The sequence below is a fragment of the Poecilia mexicana genome, unplaced genomic scaffold, assembly GCF_051168715.1.
Source record: "Poecilia mexicana isolate PSO_F unplaced genomic scaffold, ASM5116871v1 scaffold_3, whole genome shotgun sequence".
NCBI classification, from domain to species: Eukaryota; Metazoa; Chordata; class Actinopteri; order Cyprinodontiformes; family Poeciliidae; genus Poecilia; species Poecilia mexicana.
The window spans coordinates 22710484-22729940 of NW_028263372.1; the positions used below are offsets into that span (position 1 = coordinate 22710484).

At 43.1% G+C, this 19457-nt stretch overlaps 1 protein-coding gene across 4 annotated transcripts in view; it reads right to left on the bottom strand.

Annotated features, from left to right (window-relative positions):
* The window catches only part of gse1b (Gse1 coiled-coil protein b), a 129915-nt gene that overhangs the window by 6476 nt on the left and 103982 nt on the right, over positions 1 to 19457 (bottom strand). For all 4 annotated transcript variants that reach the window (XM_088004339.1, XM_088004336.1, XM_088004337.1 and 1 more), the window contains exons 3-11: positions 14944 to 15152; positions 8151 to 8317; positions 7658 to 7858; positions 5769 to 5936; positions 5286 to 5650; positions 3764 to 4094; positions 1492 to 2135; positions 524 to 636; positions 158 to 428 (exon numbers count right to left, since the gene is read on the bottom strand). In XM_088004339.1, the coding sequence (XP_087860465.1) occupies positions 158 to 428; positions 524 to 636; positions 1492 to 2135; positions 3764 to 4094; positions 5286 to 5650; positions 5769 to 5936; positions 7658 to 7858; positions 8151 to 8317; positions 14944 to 15152 (2469 nt within the window). The remainder of the gene's footprint in view (positions 1 to 157; positions 429 to 523; positions 637 to 1491; positions 2136 to 3763; positions 4095 to 5285; positions 5651 to 5768; positions 5937 to 7657; positions 7859 to 8150; positions 8318 to 14943; positions 15153 to 19457) is intronic.

Here is a 19457-nt window from a genome sequence, read left to right on the forward strand (position 1 = left end):
TTGTCATTATTTTGTTTTTAAATGTTTGCCTAACAATTTTTAGAAGGACAAATGGAAAAAAAAAATCATGCTATTCTATTTTATACTTGTTGAAGAAATTTTTGATAATAAAGTAACTAAAAAGAGATGTATAAGTATCCCTCCTCCGCAGACTGACCTTTTCTCTCCTGCACGGTGACATGAGAGAGTTTGAACATGGTGAGAAATCGCTTCTTGTCCTCCAGTTCTGGTGCTCGGTCCATTTCCTCCGGAGTGAAGCGCGTGCTGAGCTGAGCCGGAGGGGGTGGGGGCGTGCGCTTGGACTGTGAAGCAGGAGGTGAAGGGCTGCGTTCCCTGAGCATTCTCCTCCTTTTCCTTCTCTTTTGCTGCACGAGCTCATCACGCCGGCTCACGGTGGTCAGGCTGAACATGGTCAGAAACTCTAATTTCTGCATGGAAGCAAATCAGTAAAACGTGCTTAGTTTTGTACTATGATCACTTGTGTTGTCGTTTGCCAGGTTAAAGAGTAGAGAGCATATTTTACCTCTGTGGAGTCATCTAGTTTCAGTGGGGGCTGCTCTGCTACCCTCCTGAGATGGGCTCTCACCTCCTCCTCATCACTCTCATCATATGAGTCATCCAGCTCATAGTAGTAACCTATGGAAACAGTGTCACAATATTTTACTGCCTCTTGTAAAAATGTCAGACTATGAGATGTGACGTAGGGGAGACTGGGGCAAGTTGAGTCAAAAGGGTAAGCAGAGAGACCCCTTGTTGCTAGGAAACGGTAAAAAAACAAAAAACAAAAACAGATCATGTGACCAAATGGTTGTCTGTGAAGTTAAGAACCACACTGGTAAAGTTGTTAGACTTTACCAAAAAAATTAAAAACATTTAGGGTATCATATGTTCCATATGAACGGTGTTTAGAACATAATCCATATTTTAAAATGTGTCTTACTACAACATGAAGTCATAAACTAAAGATAAAAGTGTAGCATTTTAGCTGTAGGCAGAAAAAGTTGAAATGGCTTTGGGGTAAGTTGAGCCAGTGGAATAAATTCTGGAACAAGGATTCAGTTCTAGCACTTTCTTTCTAAATGTTAAAGTTTGCTTCCAAAGCCCAATAAAATGTTTTTATCTTATCAGTAATTTGCAACAAGAACAAAAAAGTTATTGAACCCGATGAATTGTGTATAACAAATAAAATGCGCAGGAGTGGAAAGACAGACTTATTTATGGTAGGAGGAGATGCATGATTGGTGGGCTTGAGTTGATGGGAGGATGAGTGTGTGTGTTTATGCTGTTCCATGAGATAACTTTATTGGACATGCTATGTTATCGAAACGGACATCTGTACATTCATTCTGATAGCTCGAAGGGATGCACAATATAAATAAGTTAGCGATCAAACTAAGGCTGCCTTGATGTAGTGATCCTAAATATGAAAAATGGCTCATCTTATCCCAGTCTCTTCTACTTCCAAGCAGGAAGTATTCCTTTCATGAATACCTTTCTCTCTGGCCTCCCTTCTCCTCTTCTCCTCCAGGTCCAGCTTACTGACAGGCTTTCGGTGCTGCTGCAGGAACTCATCATAGATCAGCGCCGTGTCTGGGCCCGGCCCCTGCGATGTTAGTGGTCCGATCCCAGCTCCTGCTGTCATTCCGAGACTTTGTCCATGCCTGCTGTGCACTGGATGTCCCTGCAGGTTCTTCAGTCCAGCATGGATTTTTAAGCTTCCCTCCATTTCGTACTGACTTGGCAAAGACATGGACGCCCTCTGCTGGCTGAGGAAGGACTGGGTGGATTTCTCCAGATCGGCAAGGAAGGTTCCATGCTCAGAGAGCACTAGAGGAGTTCTGTGAGGTGGGTATTTTTCAATCACCGCCATGTCTCTCCTTCGAGTTCCGTCTTCATATTTAGAGGGCCCCTGGGGGCCCCGACTGAGCTCAAAGTGGCCCATCCCTGAGGGCTCGTGGCTCCGTCTGGATTCTGAGGCAGTTTCTATGAGAGAGGCGGGGTTCCACAGGGTGGTTGGAGGTGGCGGGTGGTGTTCACGTGGGGGCTGTGGAGGTTTGGGCGAGATGAGGGGTGGAGGGGCGCCCAAGTGGGGGTGATGTTCTCTGCTTCCTGGCTCGTGGTGGTTTTGCATGGACCTGCAGGCAGGAAATTTTAAACGTCAAATGCATAAATAAAACACAATTTCTCTCCCAAAAAATAAAAAAAAGTATTTCCTATCAAACACACAGAACAGAGACACACAGCAGAGCCCATGTGCTGTGCCTGCTTCCTCTCAGCCCTGTCAGTGTGTCTGCACTGCAGCGTTATCAAACCCAGACAGAGTAGCCCTGAGCAGAGTGAGGATGTGGCCAAGGCACACACTTTCCTCCCAACACACAGGCCGTTTTTTTTTTATCTGTTAGGCCTTTGTAGTGAGGCATGCACAGCAGAGCTGTGTATGAAAGAAGAGGCCAGTGGAAAAGTCCTCCTGATGAGGTGCCAGAAAAGAAAACATCAACACATGAATGGTAAAACAAATTAATTTTATAAACAACAAACAAATTATAACAGTTCTAAAAACTGCTATAGAGTTGTTAAATTAATGGTGACTGGCAAGAAGGAAGAACAGTTGGCTGATGGACATTTCTTTCCCAAATATATTTTCAAATGAAAATGTGGAAGTATTACACACACTGCATGACTAGTTTAATTATCTATACATGCTGTTTGGGTGTATGTGAATAAGCTAACTGCGTCTTATCTGCAATCTGCAGCCTTTGAGCTGTGATTATGTGATTACACTGAAGGGTTACTGATAGCACGCGCGCGCGCGTGTGTGTGTGTGTGTGTGTGTGCGCGCGTGTTTGTTTGTAATACCTTGTGGGGACAATTTTCCTGACATATACTACGTTGTGGGGACCAAATGCTCCTTTTGGGGACCGGAGCCTGGTCCCCACAAGGGGAAACCCTGTTTTTGGGTCAGGGGTCAGAGTTAGGACTAAGGTATGAATTGAGTTTTGGTTAGGGTTAGGGTCAGGTATGTGATGGATAGGGTTAGGAAAAGGGTAAAGGTAAGGTTTAGGCTGTAGAAATGAATGGAAGTCAATGGAAAGTCCCCACAAAGATAGCAACACAAACATGTGTGTGTGTGTGTGTGTGTGTGTGTGTGTGTGTGTGTGTGTGTGTGTGTGTGTGTGTGTGTGTGTGTGTGTGCGCCTCTCCAGACCTGCCATTAACCACAACCCTTACCTCTGAATCACGAGCAACACAAACACAGCCACCCTCACAATGAGAGGTAGGTACCAGGCTAATCCTGTGTATGGTTGAGAGGATTAGGCCTTTGTGTGTGTCCAAGTAGTCTGACTCCCTGCATGTTTGAAACCCTTATCAATTCCTGCTCATAAACAGGAGTTATAAGGATTCAACATTACTATCGTCATCAGCTCCTATGCGTAGTAGTCTTTTCTTCGTTGCAACACTAGAAGAAAGTCTAAAGGGAAGTAGAGCAGATGCCATGTTCCAGAAATGGTTCATCTTTTTCCTGGAACTGCCTAAGCCAAACTCAATGCCAGCCTGGATTTAGAACTGCAGAACACAGCGATCACTGTCCCGACAGGCTGACAGAAGTGAACAAAAATCTCACTATTTGTGTGTTTTGTTGCAACAGATCCCAGAACACTTTGCTTTCATCAGATAAGAGGAAAAAAAACACACAAAAAAAACAACAATTGTGCAATCACCGAAAGCACTGCCATGGCACAGCGGCTTGAGAGTGTTAGCTCACCTGTGAGCGTCTGTCCTGTGATCCGGTACGTCAGCGGGCCGACTCAGGTCCAGATGCTGCTCCAGAACCTGCTGGCGGAATTCAGACACCTGGGACTGGCGATCCTCTTTCTCTTGCCTCAGCCTGCGTTGCCGTGCCAACCATCTCTCCTCCTCGTTGGCCCTCTGCGTGATCAATGAGGCGGCGAGTCCCGTGCCCACAGCGCCAGAGCCCATGTAGAGGGCATGGTTGGAGATCAGACTGGAAACGTGATGATGAGGTTGGACCATTGATGGGTGGATTCCAGGCGGTACTGGTTTGGGAGCTGGAAGAGCAGGCTCTTTGGCTTTCTCTGCAGCAAGGACAGCAAGAATCATTTTTATACATTTATATGAAAATGTAAATATATACAAATAGCAACTACTTAATCTCTCAGTTCAATTAATAAAGTGTGCTTTGCTCATAATATCAGGTAAATGCTACACTGTCATGATCTTTTATCATTAGTGAACAATATATTTTATCATATTTTGCTAGCTTGTCACTTCAGCATGCATCTCATTTGCATAGTTGATGTGTTTTGTTTTTTTGCAACACATGTAAAATTAAAATAAAGATTAAAACTGCTGAAGCAAAATCAATATAATCAACAGGCCACTTTAAAGACTTGTGGGTTACATATTTGTTCTCACTAATTTGAGGAAACTATGTGTGCTTAAGCAACATTAAAATAAGCAATTTTATTTTGTGCACCGGATAAAAATAGGTATTTAACTGAAATGAGTCATCTAGTGAGAATAACCCAAAACAGACGGTGCAATTCTTCCAACTATTTTTACTCCTTAGTTCAACTCCCTACAACTCAGTTTAATTTATGTAGAACTAAATTACAAATGTAATCTGAAAACAAATAAATCCAATTTATATCAAGCTCCATGAATCCAAATTCATTATAAATGAATCTGATTCATTCCAGCAAACCTACATGGTAAGGTACAAGGTGATATGATCATATATACCCAATGGTAAAACATTAAGTAAGACAAGCCGATTGTGCTTAGGTGAGGACTTTTCTAAAATCTGTCATCCAGAGGACATGGCGAGAGAAACAACTTCCATTTTGCAGCAAAAAAAAAGAAAAACATCTGCTTCTACCATGAGAGCAACAATAAATGCTTCACTCAAACTGTGATTTAGTACAGTCCTAGTGATATGTTCCATATTTTAACTGATGTATGAAGTGGCCTACTCGATGTTTTTTGTTTTTAAAACTATATTTTTTGCTTGTGAGATCCTGACTATTCAGTAATAAATCCATACAAAATAAGAATTTGTTAAAATACATTTTTTTTTTAAATCTTCTTCCTCACTGTAAACGATAAGCCCATCTGTGAACTGGTTTTGTCTGAGTAACAGTCCAGAGGTCAGCATATCCATTTGTTTTCAGAAAATATTGAGCATAAGTTTGATCTAAGCTGTTTCAGTGTTTATAAGCAACATGACTGCAGCTCTTGGAGGCGACAAGGGGAGCAAGGACACATACCAGCACGGTTAGGGGTCAGCCTCTCAGGCTTGCTTCGTTCCTCCTGTCCTCTCATGGAGTGGAGCTCCGCCAGATAGTGGTTCTCCATGGCCTTGGACGCCTGCAGCTCCTTCTCCCTCAGAGCTCTCTCCTTCTGCCTCTCCAGCTCCTTCTCCCTCTCCTTTTCCTTCTCGCGCTCCCGTTCCCGTTCGCGCTCCCGTTCCCGTTCGCGCTCCCTCTCCCTCTCGAGCTCCTTCTCCCGTTCCCGTTCGCGCTCCCTCTCGCGCTCCTTCTCCCGCTCGGCCTCGCGCTCCCTTTCTTTTTCACGTTCGCGCTCTCGTTCGCGTTCCCTCTCTCGCTGTCGCAGCTCATCTTCCAGCTGGAGTCTGGAAAAACAAATTGCACAAGGAAACAAAACAATGTCAGCAAAATTAGAAGAAGACAACACGTAATTGCGACACACTGCTGAGATATGCTCTATGCATTTACCAAGGGGGACTTTACCTCTCAGACTGCAGTGCTGATAATGAAGGGTGTGCAAAATCTCCAGGGTAGCGGACGCCTGGTAGGTGCATGTGAACAGCAGAAGGATGGAGGGGGGGTAAAGCTCCCCCTGCTGGCAGTGGATAGAAAGGTGACCTTAAAGCAGAGAGGCAGAACGGGTCATCCATCCTGGGATACGAGGATTACAAGAAAAAAAAAGGAAAGAAAAAGAACGTCAGTCAGTCTCTTCATGTGACAGTGCAGCTTTTACTTTCATTAACCTGTCTGCCTCCCTCTCCCAAAGAAGCGACATCCCTGGGTCTTCCATCTTTTCCAGGAAGCAGCAGTATCTGTCAGCTAAGCTCCATCACCACACAGGAACCATGAAAAGACAGCGCTGGATGTTGATGCACAGCTTATGTGTACGTGTGTGACATCCACAGCCCACCCCTCATTAAATCCATTATGAAGGAGTGTGTGTGATGGGTACTGCAGTCCTATGATGTTAGATGACAGACTAGGGGCATGTAGCCAGTGAGAGAGCCTAAAGCAAGAGAAGTCCTTCTCAGCATGCACACAATCATGAGGGAAATGCATTTAAAAGTGTTGCTGCACAAGATTTGGAAAAAAATGCACAATTACAACATTTTATATAAAGATTGCGATGGTGACATTCGTTGCAATTCGCCAGTTTTTTTCTCCACTGTTCCGTTTCATTTCTGTAATCAAAATGTTTCCGCAGCTTTTCCAGAGATTTAGCAACTCGCATACAAAAATTTATATCAGGTATGGGCACCAAAGGAAGAGAGGCCATTCAACTAGACAAATATGCTGCTGGGTGACACAGTGTGAATGCATTGAAATCTAAATGTGATCCTGATAAATGGATTCAGGCAGTCTTCAGGCATCGACGTTTTTTGGGGGCAAAATGAATGTACGTAGCTGAAAATAGACACCAACATCGGTAGCCTACAAGGTACTTGTTTAGCTTAAGGTTCTGTATTGATATTAGCTAGTCATATTTTAGCTAACATTACCTGCATCCAACAGCTTCACTCAACTCAGTCGGTTAGTTTGAAGGGAAAAACTGTGAAAAGTTCTTTGCATTTTGCTGGTTTGCTGCCGTGATTCTAACACAAACCTACGTAGCTCCACAGCAGCAGCAGGTCTCCTTCACAGGTGGAAACCCAGCGCGAGTGTCTTAACGCTCATGTTGCGTTTAAAGGCGGCTCGGAAAAACAGGTTACAACATGTTAACAACGGATTAAACAGTTTTAACTGCTGATAAAAGTGACAGAGGACACAAATATGGGAAGTGTGGAAGCCTCTACTGTATCAAATTGACATAGGAATAACAGAGTTGGCCATTCTAAGGTAAAAACCCAGCGCATACAGTGTTCATGTTTTGTTTTTTTTTCATCCAGACGGCTTCCCGCGCCCCCCCTGCAATGACACGGCGCCCCCCTAGGGGGCGCGCCCCACAGTTTGGAAACCTCTGGCTTATGGCATCTGGGTAAAGAAAATATCTAAATCCAATGCCCACAGTCTTAATTGCATTTTGATAATGCAGACCCAGAAATATTCAACACCATCCTTTTAGCATCAGCTCATCCGGTGAAGGCGAGTATATCTATTATTTTGAACTCTGAAACCTGTACCATACGGCTCAGTACGAGAATGGAGTTTTTCAGTTTTTACTTGCTAGTTTGCATGACTAAATACAGGAGTTTGTGTGTTCAAGTTTAATGCAGCTTGCATTACCACTGCCACTGAATATGCAGGCTCATAATTCGCCGCACCGTGAATCATATGCATGTGCACCAACACGCACGTATTGATTAATAATTTTGCACAATTAATAATCCGAGAGAAACCGCAAAGTCAACAAAAGGATTAAATAATTTAGTTACCTGTACGGCGTGAAGGAGGGGTGGGGCAGGTAGCTGGGGTGGTAGTAGGCGGCTGCAGCCGCTGCTGCTGCAGGGTCCAGGCCAAGGGGCAGAGACTGCATCCTGAGAGAATCCTCGGCTGTGGCGTAGGGCCGAAAACTCCGGAGGTACTCCTCTGGTACGGCACCAGGTGGCACCGCATTAGGCAACTGTCTGGGCAGGCTGGAGGGAGCGGGCGGAGAAGCGAAGCACAGCAGGAAAAATATAGTTTGTTTTATTTTCTCCGTTTATAATTGTGTAAATTCATCAGGATTCAATAGGAAACGACGTTAACTAATTGCTTTCAGCACTAATGTCAAAAAGATGAATGTGTGCTGTAGTTGCTTATTCCAGAGTCTGAAATCAGAAACGCTATTGATCACAACATCCAAGTGAGCGGCTACTTCCTGTAATAAAACTAAACACAGATTTAGCGATTTGATAAAAGGGAGAAAAATTATTGTTTTTTGCTTACTTAAGGGGCGGAAACCGTGAATCCTGCATGACAGCACCAGGGGTGAGACCAAAGGCATAGGGGTTTCCCAGGAGGTGAGCAGGGACCGAGGGGCCACCTTTTTCCTGGGAGAAGGTCCCCTCTGCAGCCAGACGTTCCCTGCTGGCCCCACGGGGCCCCGAGTCAGCCTGCAGAGAGATACAGGGAAAGAATCTTGGTCATTGTTCGCTGGGACCTGTGACCGTCACGGTTGTCACAGCTCATGGAAGCAGCCCTTTGAGAGGGGAGATAGAAGAAATAATAGGCCTGTTTGTGAAGTGGCAGCCTCCCTCGCCCAGTCTGCTTACCTCAGGCACTTTTAGAACATTTCTTACAACAGCACCCTCTGTTAAAAAGCAGACGGCTAAACATTTCTAATAGTGAATGTAAAAGAGTAGAAGCAAGAGGACAGAGGCAAAGAAAAGAAGAGCTTTTTTCACTAAATGTAAACAAGAGCTGACATCCGTATGATCGACGAGAACGGTGATGTTGCAAATGATCATGACTGATCCGAGATGAAGAGAGTATGAGTCTGTGGTTGTATCCACAACAAAATCCAAAAAGCTTCATTCCCATGCCTCTGTTCCCGTTTCTTTCTTCTTTTCCTTCACCTCCATCCCTTCTTCCTTTCCTTTTGGCAGCAAGCGTTGTCTCACTTCTTCAATCCCACAACAAACACACACCAACACTCAGCGAGCGCACACACCGTTTCAGAGCTACAAAAGACATCCCGCTGAGGGAGTGGGAGTGCGTTTTCTGAAGCTTTGGTTTTCCTCGGCCTACAAACGCAAGAGCAGAGGAGAGATTTTTACACTCCTTCTGAGTTATACAAAGAAATTGCTCAAAGGAGGACATACTGTCAAGGTTTTCCTGGGAAAGAAGGAGCATTTATCAGACATCTCGCAAAACCAGACTTAAAATTGGCAAGAGAACAAGTAGGAGGAGAAAGAGGGGAGACAGGGAAAAACAAGATGAGGCCATAAAGACAGTGAGCAGGAGGAGTTGGCAGTTCTTGAACCCACTAAATTAACCTCTGGGTTCCCTGGGAGTAGAAGACCTTACAGCGGTACCGCCGCCTCTCTCACCACTGCCTCTGATAAAACAAATCCCATTTACTGAACCATTAACTCCACAGCTACTGACCCAGGCTGACACTGATGCGCCAACATCCAATCTTAAATGCCTCTAATGGTCAGACTCCTAACATGACCCTTTGTTTAAACCCCCTCTCGCACTTTCCAGTAGTCTAATGCAGCTATTTACTCCAAGCAGTTTGCTGCGCTCCACTAAACAACGTGGTACTTTATTCCCCCCCAAAGCAAGCACAGTCTCCTCGACCCCAGCCCAATCCTTTTTAAAGCTTTATGAGCAGTGGGAGAAGGTGGACGTCCGCCGAGGGCCTCAGCAGCCATGTGGAAAAGAGGGATAGATATGCCAAAATATGTCGGTATCAGCAGTTTATGGATACTTTATCCAGTCCTAAAATATTGAGATTTATATTGTGTCTGAAGGAGCAGATAAATACAACAAACTTGACAAAAACTGAAAACACCCAATAGTTTCAGTTCTTCTTCACTTGTTGATTCAATCATGTCAAAAGATTAAAACTGTTTGTATCATATATCTTGCCAGTTACAAAGTTTGATTAAATATGGCAATATTTTTGGATGCCAATTTGTCCTTTCTTATGAATGGACTATTAAAAGGCAATTATTTTTTCCCCAGTTTGATAGACATCAAGATCTGTGTAAGCCAGATTTTGTTAGCTATAACAGACGACTACTTTGCACCCTTAACAATGAGCAGAACATTGTTGATGTTTCACTCTACACTGGTTCACCAAAAGAATGATCAGACAGTAGTAGACCGATTACATAGACATGCAAGAAACATTTAGGAGTAGTTGGAGAAAAAGTGAACTGAGTAGAACATGACTCTACAAACCACAAAACAGTAAATGCACAAAAAAGTTATAAAATTTTATGCCATGATCAATGAGAAGTTCAAAAGTAAATCATTCCTTTTTTGTTTGTGTTATAAACCAAATTTTGCACCTTGAATTATGCAATAATGTAAAATGCTTCCCTCTATTTTTAGCACTGAAGTTATGGTTTCAAAACCATAAACATTTTCAGTTTAAAGTACTGGAAAATAGCATTTTAATACGTGACAGCAGAAATTACAGAGTCTCCCAAATATCACATCCAAGCACTGTCTTGCAATTATAATAATACAAAACACTCGAGTATTCGTAATGTCTGCAAATCAATATATTGGGAAGCTTTATGCATTAGTAAATATGTCAAATATGTCAGAATATTTTGCAGCAGCAGGAACAATTTTTTTAACTTAAATATGTTGATTATACATTTTTCTTTATTGGTATGTCCTGTAAAACATTCCGTCTTTCTCAAGGTTATCAACGTGTAAGTAAGTTACATACTGACCCATACCTAATGGACTGTGCCTTGTAAACAAGTTGCAATTCATCGATCTGGATGAGTTGATAAGCTTTTTTTTTTTTTTTTACATGATGCAAACTTATGTTGAGGAAACACCTACCCATACCATTACCATTACCCTTTATTTTTGCCTTATTCTCATCACATATACACTATTTAATAAGCTGCTGTGCTTTGAATCCACCTAAATCCCGGATCATAGCAAACATGAATTGACACCATACATCCCACTGCTGATGAAGCCATTTTGTAGATGACCTCAGACTGTCCGTTAACCAGCAATTGGTATGAAAAAATTGAACCATGTTCCACATCAGGCACTATGAGTGCGTCACAGAGGCATCTTTTCACCACCACAGCTTTGATGCAATTACTGTGAATTGGTCCAATCTCCAGACACAAATTGCCACTGAAATCGAATCAACTGTTCCTTTTCAACTATTTTCACACAAGTCTTACAAGAAGATGGAACAGCAATAATTAAGCTGTTGTCGCTGCATATTAGCTGGTTCCATTTGTTGTTTTACAACTATAGGGCCACTAAAAGTGAGCCAATCAATCGTACACGGAAGACAAAAACAAAATGTGATATTACAACAAAGCATTTGTTGTAAGATTTCCACAATATGCATTTAATAAAATGTGTTTAACAAAATTAAAAAAAAAAATCTTAACACAATGCTAAATGTTTTAAAAAGAGAACATACAATTCTCCTGCTGTAAAAAAACCCTCCATTAATAATAGTATTATTTATAACAAAATGGTTTTACCTTGTTGATTATCTGGGCTATGTGCTCTATGCTAGTCGCATCAGTTGCAGCTAGCTAGCCTACCTGCAGTTTTAAAATAGCTTATGTTAATTAGAGTGATGGGTGTCATTTATCTCACACTCCGTCTTTTTTGCAATGGAAAATATTTTTCAAACAGAGGAAATGTTTAAGAACCTTTTCTCAGCCAGTTGATTGGCAGCGCACAGGAACAGGTGGGGGCATGAAGCACTGCATTAAATAAACACATTTTAATTCAGTTTCTTTGTAATGCACTAATTCACTGCAAAAATAGTTTTAAAGCACTTAATTAAAGCAGTCAAGGGTTTCTATTATGGTCATTAGTAAAACTTTGTTTAAGGAACACTAGGAAACTACATCAAGTCACTATCTTTGCAGAAATTCCTCTTGCAGGAATGTGGAGAAAGCGAACCGCTGATTGCATCGAGTTGCAAACATTGAGGCAATCCCTCATACTGAGCATTCATCAGCATTTCTCTATACTTTGTACATACATCCACTTTAAACACTGACCAATGCCTTGTTATAATATCTCCTTACAACACAGCTTTGAGACTCCGTTCATCTCCGTTTCCTGACCTTGGTCCTTGGGATTCTGCAGGATGTATGTAGATACACAGTCAGAAGGATATGCAAAGGCGTAGGTGTAACAGGTCAGACCTTTGGTAAGGCCCACAGCACTTAGTCACTCAGGCACCTACACTTCCACCCAGTCACACCATTTGAGTTCTTCCTTATTGAAAATGCACTCTTTACCAGTAGCCCGTCACTTTGCGCACACTAACAAACACAAGCACTCAAACTCCAAAGACACATCCATTAACAACCATCTTCCTCTGTGCAATCTAGGCCCCTGTAACCCTTCGCTAGGGTGGGAGACCCCGCGCATTGTAGAGTGCTCGTTTATGCCTCTCAGATGGAGCCATGAATCCAAATTGCCAATTATAAAGCAATTACAGGCAGCAGCGGGAGCAGACTCCCGCAGTCATTAAAGCAAAATGCCAACGCACCAAGGCCTCCCTACTTCACTGCGCTGCCTGTCACCCCCACCTCTGAAAGACAGACTCATATCTCAGCCAGAGATTCTAAAATACCCTTCTAATGCACAAAGGAGGACACAAACATTTTTGCCCACAGAAAAAAAAAAAAATGTTTATCAGACACTTTACAAGGGATGCAGAAAACACACTTGTGCCTCTGAATGAGACCATTTCGTCTTTTTGTAACCATAGAGTGCTACCCTGTATTAAAAAAGCCTGATACACTATCTTTGTGAAAAAATATTTTCGTGATGTGTGCTTTTATAGTCGTGAAGTTTTCTTAATGGTTGCAGCAGAAATGTCGTAGATGCGATGATGCCGGCTTTCACGATGCATCTCCCCTGCTGTTCAACCCCCACCTTTGACCCCTTAGCCTAACCTCTTGCCACTATCACCCCCCTTAACCTCCTCATTCTTTGGCAACGTGGCCTTCAACTGCTTTTGGGGATAGCGCAAACCCAGTGACCTGACCTCTTCGGTTTCAGTGTGACCTCGTAGATATACAATCACAGCCGTCATGCAAAAGCACACATATGTGCATACGCTTAGGAAACATAAGCGGTGCACACACTAAGACGGTGGTTCCCCAAATTTTTCTCCTGGGCCCCCCCAGTGGTTTCCAAACATTTTCTGGGCTCCCTCTATGGATTACAAATAGCTGTCTGGTTGAACGACAGCTATTCGTTGTCGTTCAACGAATAGCTGTCGTTGAACAGCTATTCGTTGTTCAACGAATAGCTTGAACAACTATGGATCTCCCCCCCACCCCGCTCTAAGAATGAGCGGGGTGGGGGGGAGATCGACTTCTTTTGGGGGCAGAATGAATGTACATAGCTGGACATAGACAACAACATCGGTATCTACAGGCTACTTGTAGAGTGCTCGTTTATGCCTCTCAGATGGAGCCATGAATCCAAATTGCCAATTATAAAGCAATTACAGGCAGCAGCAACCTTAAGCTTGTTAAGCTTAAGGTGACGTATTGATATTAGCTAGTCATCTTTTAGCTAACATTACCTGCATCCAACAGCTTTACTCAACTCAGTCGGTTCGTTTGGGGGAAAAACTGTGAAAAGTTCTTTGCGTTTTGCTGGTTTGCTGCCATGATTCTAACACACCTGAGCAGCTCTGCACAGCAGCAGCAGGCTTCCTTCACTGCCGCACAGGTCTAAACCCAGCGCGAGCGTCGTAGCGCTCATGTTGAGTTTAAAGGTGGCTCGGAAAAACAGGTTACAACATGTTAATGGATTAAACAGTTTTAACTGCTGATAAACGTGACAGAGGACACAGATATGGGAAGTGCGGAAGCCTCTACTGTATCAAATTGACATAGGAATAACAGAGAGTTGGCCATTCTAAGGTAAAAACCGAACGCATACAGCGTTCATGTTTTTTTTTTTTTATCCATACAGACGGCTTCCCGCGCCCCCCCCTGCAATGGCACGGTGCCCCCCCCCCTCCCCAGGGGGCGCGCCCCACAGTTTGGGAACCTCTGCACCAAGGTATGGTGGGAGCTTTTGATGATATATTTTTTCCTACTGCTATGTGAAGCTGCTTTGTTACAAGAATGGCAAATATTATGAATTTTTTTTCCCCCGAGGACAGCTTCATTCATCCGGCCCCTCCTTGCACTGGCTGACCCTTGAACTGCAGACGGGTCATTTTGACAAAGCTGTGGTTGCAGATTGCGAGGTTCGGTGGGGGTATTCAGAGGAGAGGACAATGGCCCAAACAACACCGCACATTGCTGTTAACTGACCTCTTTGCCCAACGCTAACTGTCCCTCTTCTGTCTGTCCCCAGGGAATCATCCAAATGTCTCAGAGAATTTCCGCATGTTGTTGAGTGCTGTTCATGACCGTGTACTTGGCCTTAACCATTAGCCCCGAGCTGAGATAAGAAGCCTTAAAGTGCAGCCATAATCCATAATCCACTTCTTATCAAAGCAAGCAGCTCTCCCACTTTCTCTCTTCCACGACGCAACTTAAGAGTGTGCGTCGGGTTGATGGGGCTGAGGATCCTTTTGACTGCCGAGGGTTATGTTGGAGGACTACCAGTCTTAACCCCAAGACCAGGGAGAGACTGATCCGAGGACAGACTGGGAGTGGGCACAGATGTTGGCTGTCATTATTGCCATCACCTCGCTGTCCCAGTGGCAGCTGCCATTGTTTAATGCATGGAGCCAGTGAGTTGGTGGAGCTACACTCGTAGACCTGCCAGCTATGTCACAGACACATATGTCAAGTATATACTGACGCATCATGAGCTGCATGCTGCAAGAAAATCCACTGAAGCCTGAAAAGTCCATCTGGTGTGCGTAGATTGTGCTTGAAGGCAAGATGAACAATGAGAAGATTTGAACACAACAGTAAGAATCAGGGGGAAAAAAAGGCATTTGAAGCAAGCTACAGCAACTAAATATGGGCGGGGGGGGGGACATATACACTCAATTTCAGCGTGAAAGGCTTTTTAAATGTTAATTTACCTGCCGGCCCTCGTTCCTCCACAGGCCGTTGCTTGTTTTTGTAGGAGCTATGGTGACTACGGGCGGAGTGTTTGGCACACTGTGACCTGCTGGGGGAACCAGCACAGGTCCTGGACCAAGAGGACCTCTCTTGGGTGTACTGACTGGAGAGCTGTGGTTGGTGGCTGGAGAGGAGACTGGAGACGACTCACTGCTGATGGAGGATGCAGCTGAAGAAAAATAAACACAAAACAAAAAAGTCAGAAAAATATCACCTGCTGAGAAGGGTTTTTTCTAAGAAGAAAAACAAGGGGGAAAAAAAGCCAGATGTAACACTTGAAACAAGTTGCACTCTGACATGAAATTTATCATAAACAATGACATATGACATATTTTGTTCGAACTTTATATGACAGACAGACACAGCGGGATGAATATGAAGAAGGAAATTGATGCATAGCTTTACATTGTTTTTAAAAATTTAAATACACGTATCATTTACCTGTGATATGCGTATGCATTCAGCCTCAATGACTCAATACTATTCACCAGGCCAGTTTCAGATCTGCCTCCTACCCACCTTTCACCGCAGTTGCAGCAGGAAGTCATTTGGGGAACATCTGTACCAGCTTTGCACATTTACAGCCAGACATGTTTACTCTTCTTTCCAAAATAACTCAGGGTGACTCAGATTGGCTGGAGAATGTATAAGTAGAAATTTTCAAGTCTTGAAAATTTTCAAGTCTCAAATTTTCAAATCCCATAAATTCTCAATGGGATTTTGGTTCTGATTTCACTAGTTTAACACATGAATATGCTTTGATCCAAATTCTTCCATTGCAGCTCTAGTTGTATGTCTACTGTTTAGCTGGATGATCATTTTCACCCCAGAGGCAAATATTTTGAAGCCTCTTAACTGTTTTTTCTTTTAATTGTCATCAAATGTCCCATCAACTCTCAACTGCTTCCTTTTCTCTGCTGAAGAACAGCACCCACCGATGTTACGATCACCCCGTTTTATTATTTGAATGTCGGCCAAAAAGTTAAACTTTGGTCTCATTTGACCAGAGCATCTTCTTCTATACTGTGTGCCCTACATAGTTTATGACAAACTTTGTATGAGACTATAGCTTTTGTTCAACAATGTCTTTTTCTTTAAAGTCTGCCATAAAGTGCACAACTACCACTTGTCCTGTCGAGAGATTCTCTCATCAGAACAGTGGATCTCTGGAAATCCTCCAGACACCCTGGGCCTCTTGGTTGCTGTTCTGATTAATGCTATCCTTGCCCAGCCTTGAAGAGTTAGCAGTTACACAATATTCTTTCTATTTCTGCATGATGGATTGAACTGTTAGATGTTCGAAACTTGGGATACTGTTTTGTAACCAAAACCTGCCTTTAACTTTATCACAACTTAACCCAATGATGTTAGTTCAGAAATGTTCTCTAGCAAATCTCTGAGGCCTTCATAGAATGACTGTATTTATACAGAGGCAAAATTAAACACAGACTAACTGTTTACTAATTAAATAACATCTAAAGGTAGTTGGAACACATATGCAGGTCAAAAAGTTCAAATGTTTTATCTTAAAAAATGTTGAAAAGCATGTATCCCTTGTCTTTCACTTCACAATTATGAGATCGTTTGTGTGCGACGTAAAGCCTAATTTTAAATGCAATATTTTGCTTGCAATTTGACCAAATCTGACTAAAGTTAAGGGATATTCTTTTGCAAGGGATGCTTGCAAAAGAATATCAGTTTAATTGATCAAGATCTGCAGGACATAAAACTATGAGAAGACACTGTATGGATGTCAACACCAATACTGTATTTATATGCTGTGCTTACAGGCACATATGTGCCCCCCATCTCCTTCCCTCCATACATACACATGCACAGCAGGTGGTGAAAAGCTAGTCCAATGAGCTCCTCTGCTGTGAAGTAGCTGTGCCACATTAACAAAGCCCTCCAGGGAAACCCTGTAGCGCGGGGTCACGGACTGGTCACATGCCTCACTTTCAGCACATCTCGCTTTCTCTCTCTCTGGCTACAAAACCTCCAATATGATGTCCCCATGTTCACATGCCTTTGTTTATACTTTCATCTTCCTAACCATAACAACCTTAACCTCCGCCCCGGTAGCCTTCTGTTGCTCCCAACAACATCCTCTTTCTACTGTTCCTTCTATCTTCCTTTATTGATGTTCCTGTCTTCCCGCTTTTTTTTTTTACTGATAAGCTGTCTTTGTTCTTCTTCTACAAGCCTCTCTCCCCCTTCTTATGACAGCACAGTGTGCTGTATATCACCAACTCTCAGAGGAAGTACAGCATTACACAGTCAAACTGGGTCACAACCCTCTCGGTGGGACGGCGCTGCCGAAAGGACAATGAGAGATGAGAGCTTTGGCGCGCAGGTATCACGTTTTTGTGCAACAGTGTGCTTATTTTAAATTTGTAAGGAGCAGAAACCCCGGGTCGGTTTCTGGTCTGCCTTCTATCCAAATTTCTTCTCTGCTTTGGTTTCCATGGTAACATAACCATAACAACAGACGCCGTCATTTCATGGTAGGTGCCGTGAAGACATGGGGGGAGAATTTTACTATTGAAGGGATCAATGATAGCATCGAGGTGATTTCTAACTTCAAAAAAATAAAAGAAAAGAAAAAAAAAATCTAAGTGTGAGTGGTGGAGCGGCAGGACTGGCAGGGGACAGCATGAAAAAAGACGTGTGATGAAGAGACGGTAGTGACATGTGTGGAGAGACATGAAAATGAAAAATGATGGGAGATGGGGAGTGATTAGTTCAAAAAAAAAGGGTGAAAGGTAAGAGACGGGAGAGAGAGACCAGAGAGGAAAGCAGAGATAAGGGGTGCAGATGTGTGAGTGGTGGATGGGGTTGGGATGGGGGTAGTCATATCTTGTCTGCACAATAGCAATTAGTGGCCTAATCCTCCCCCCCTCCCCACCTCACCTCAGAGAGCCATTACTCTCCCCTACAAGACTAGGCCAATCAATAGCAGCCCACTCAGCCTGGGGAACAGAGCTACACTTAATACAGCTCTAGTGTCACAGCCTATTCAGTCATCACACACACATGCACACTCGCAACATGCATACACAAGGATGGGGAAGCAAATAAAGCCAGAGATGGGGGAGCTGGAGAGAGGTGGAGAGGTGGGGGGGGTGATCACTGTGATACTCTACTGCTAAGCAACAGAGCTGCACTACATCTACCCCCACCGCCGCCTGATGCCCCCCTCCATCTCCTTGTCCTCTTCATCGTGGAGGCAGTACAGACCAAAGAAGAGGCAGGGCAGACTAAATAATTGAGAGCAGGAAAGGGAGCAGGTAAGGGAAGGGTGGAAATAAAAGAGGCAAGAGCCTTCAACCAACAGCTTCATTCTCTTCTTGCAGCTTGGAGAATCTGCGTACACTTCAAAGCGTCCTTCCTCAATGGGCAGACGCATTATACACTGAGAGGAAAAACACAAACACACCAACAGCGATTATTCTTTTATCGTTTCCACCTCCTCCTTTTGAACAGCACCCCTACACACCACCTCTTCATACCCCCTACTTCATTTCCCTTCTGTTCAGACACGGAGCTTGCCAACCAGACGAAGATCTGTCAGCCTTAAAGCTCAATTAAAAAAAATATGTATATGCAATAAATTACTATTCATTGAGATTTTTGTTAAACTGGTTACAGCATTAATTTGCAGACAGAGCCTTACCAAAAGGATCCACACATCTTGAACTGTCACATTTTGTCACTTAACAGCCAGAAGTGTAATTTTATTGGCGTTTAATATACTTGTGAACCACGTTGATGTGAAAGGATGAGGACAAATGGTTTAAAGATTACTTTACAGATAAAGATCACAAATATAATCACGTATGTGTTCAGTTCCCTGATTTAATGCAGTCTGAAATCTAAATTTTGCTCCAATTAGTGCTGCAAGGGTCTCTACCAGTACTGTAGATCTAGAGACTGCAATTATTGCTCATTTTACTTAGCAAAACAGCTCAAGTTCAGTTAGATGGATGTCATCTACTGGTCTACCAATTCCAGCTTTTCTATTTCTGCTAAAAAGAAGCATCACCAAAGTATGTTGATGCCTTTTCCACTTTATTTTTTAACAGTGCACAAAGTTATCTTTCTACTCATCCCTAGTGGCCAGATTTGTGGAATCCATCTTTAATAGTTGTCCAGTCAACATATTCTGTCTGAGCCATGGATCTCTGCAGCGTGTCCTTCCAGAGTCTATACTGTTCCTCTGAATAATTCTCTCCTTTTCCACCTAGCTTATGCTATATTCATATTTTCTGTATGTGTTAAGGGTGAGATATTATTCTTGACCAACTGTGGTCCTCTGTGTTTATCTTATGTTTCTGATAGCCAACAAAAAAAAACCTGTCAGGACTTCACTTATCAGCTCTATTTATACCAAGATAAAATCATAGAAAGGTCCACAGATCAGAATTTCATTTGCAAAAGACGTTTAGTGTTTAAAATAAAAGTCCAATAAATACAT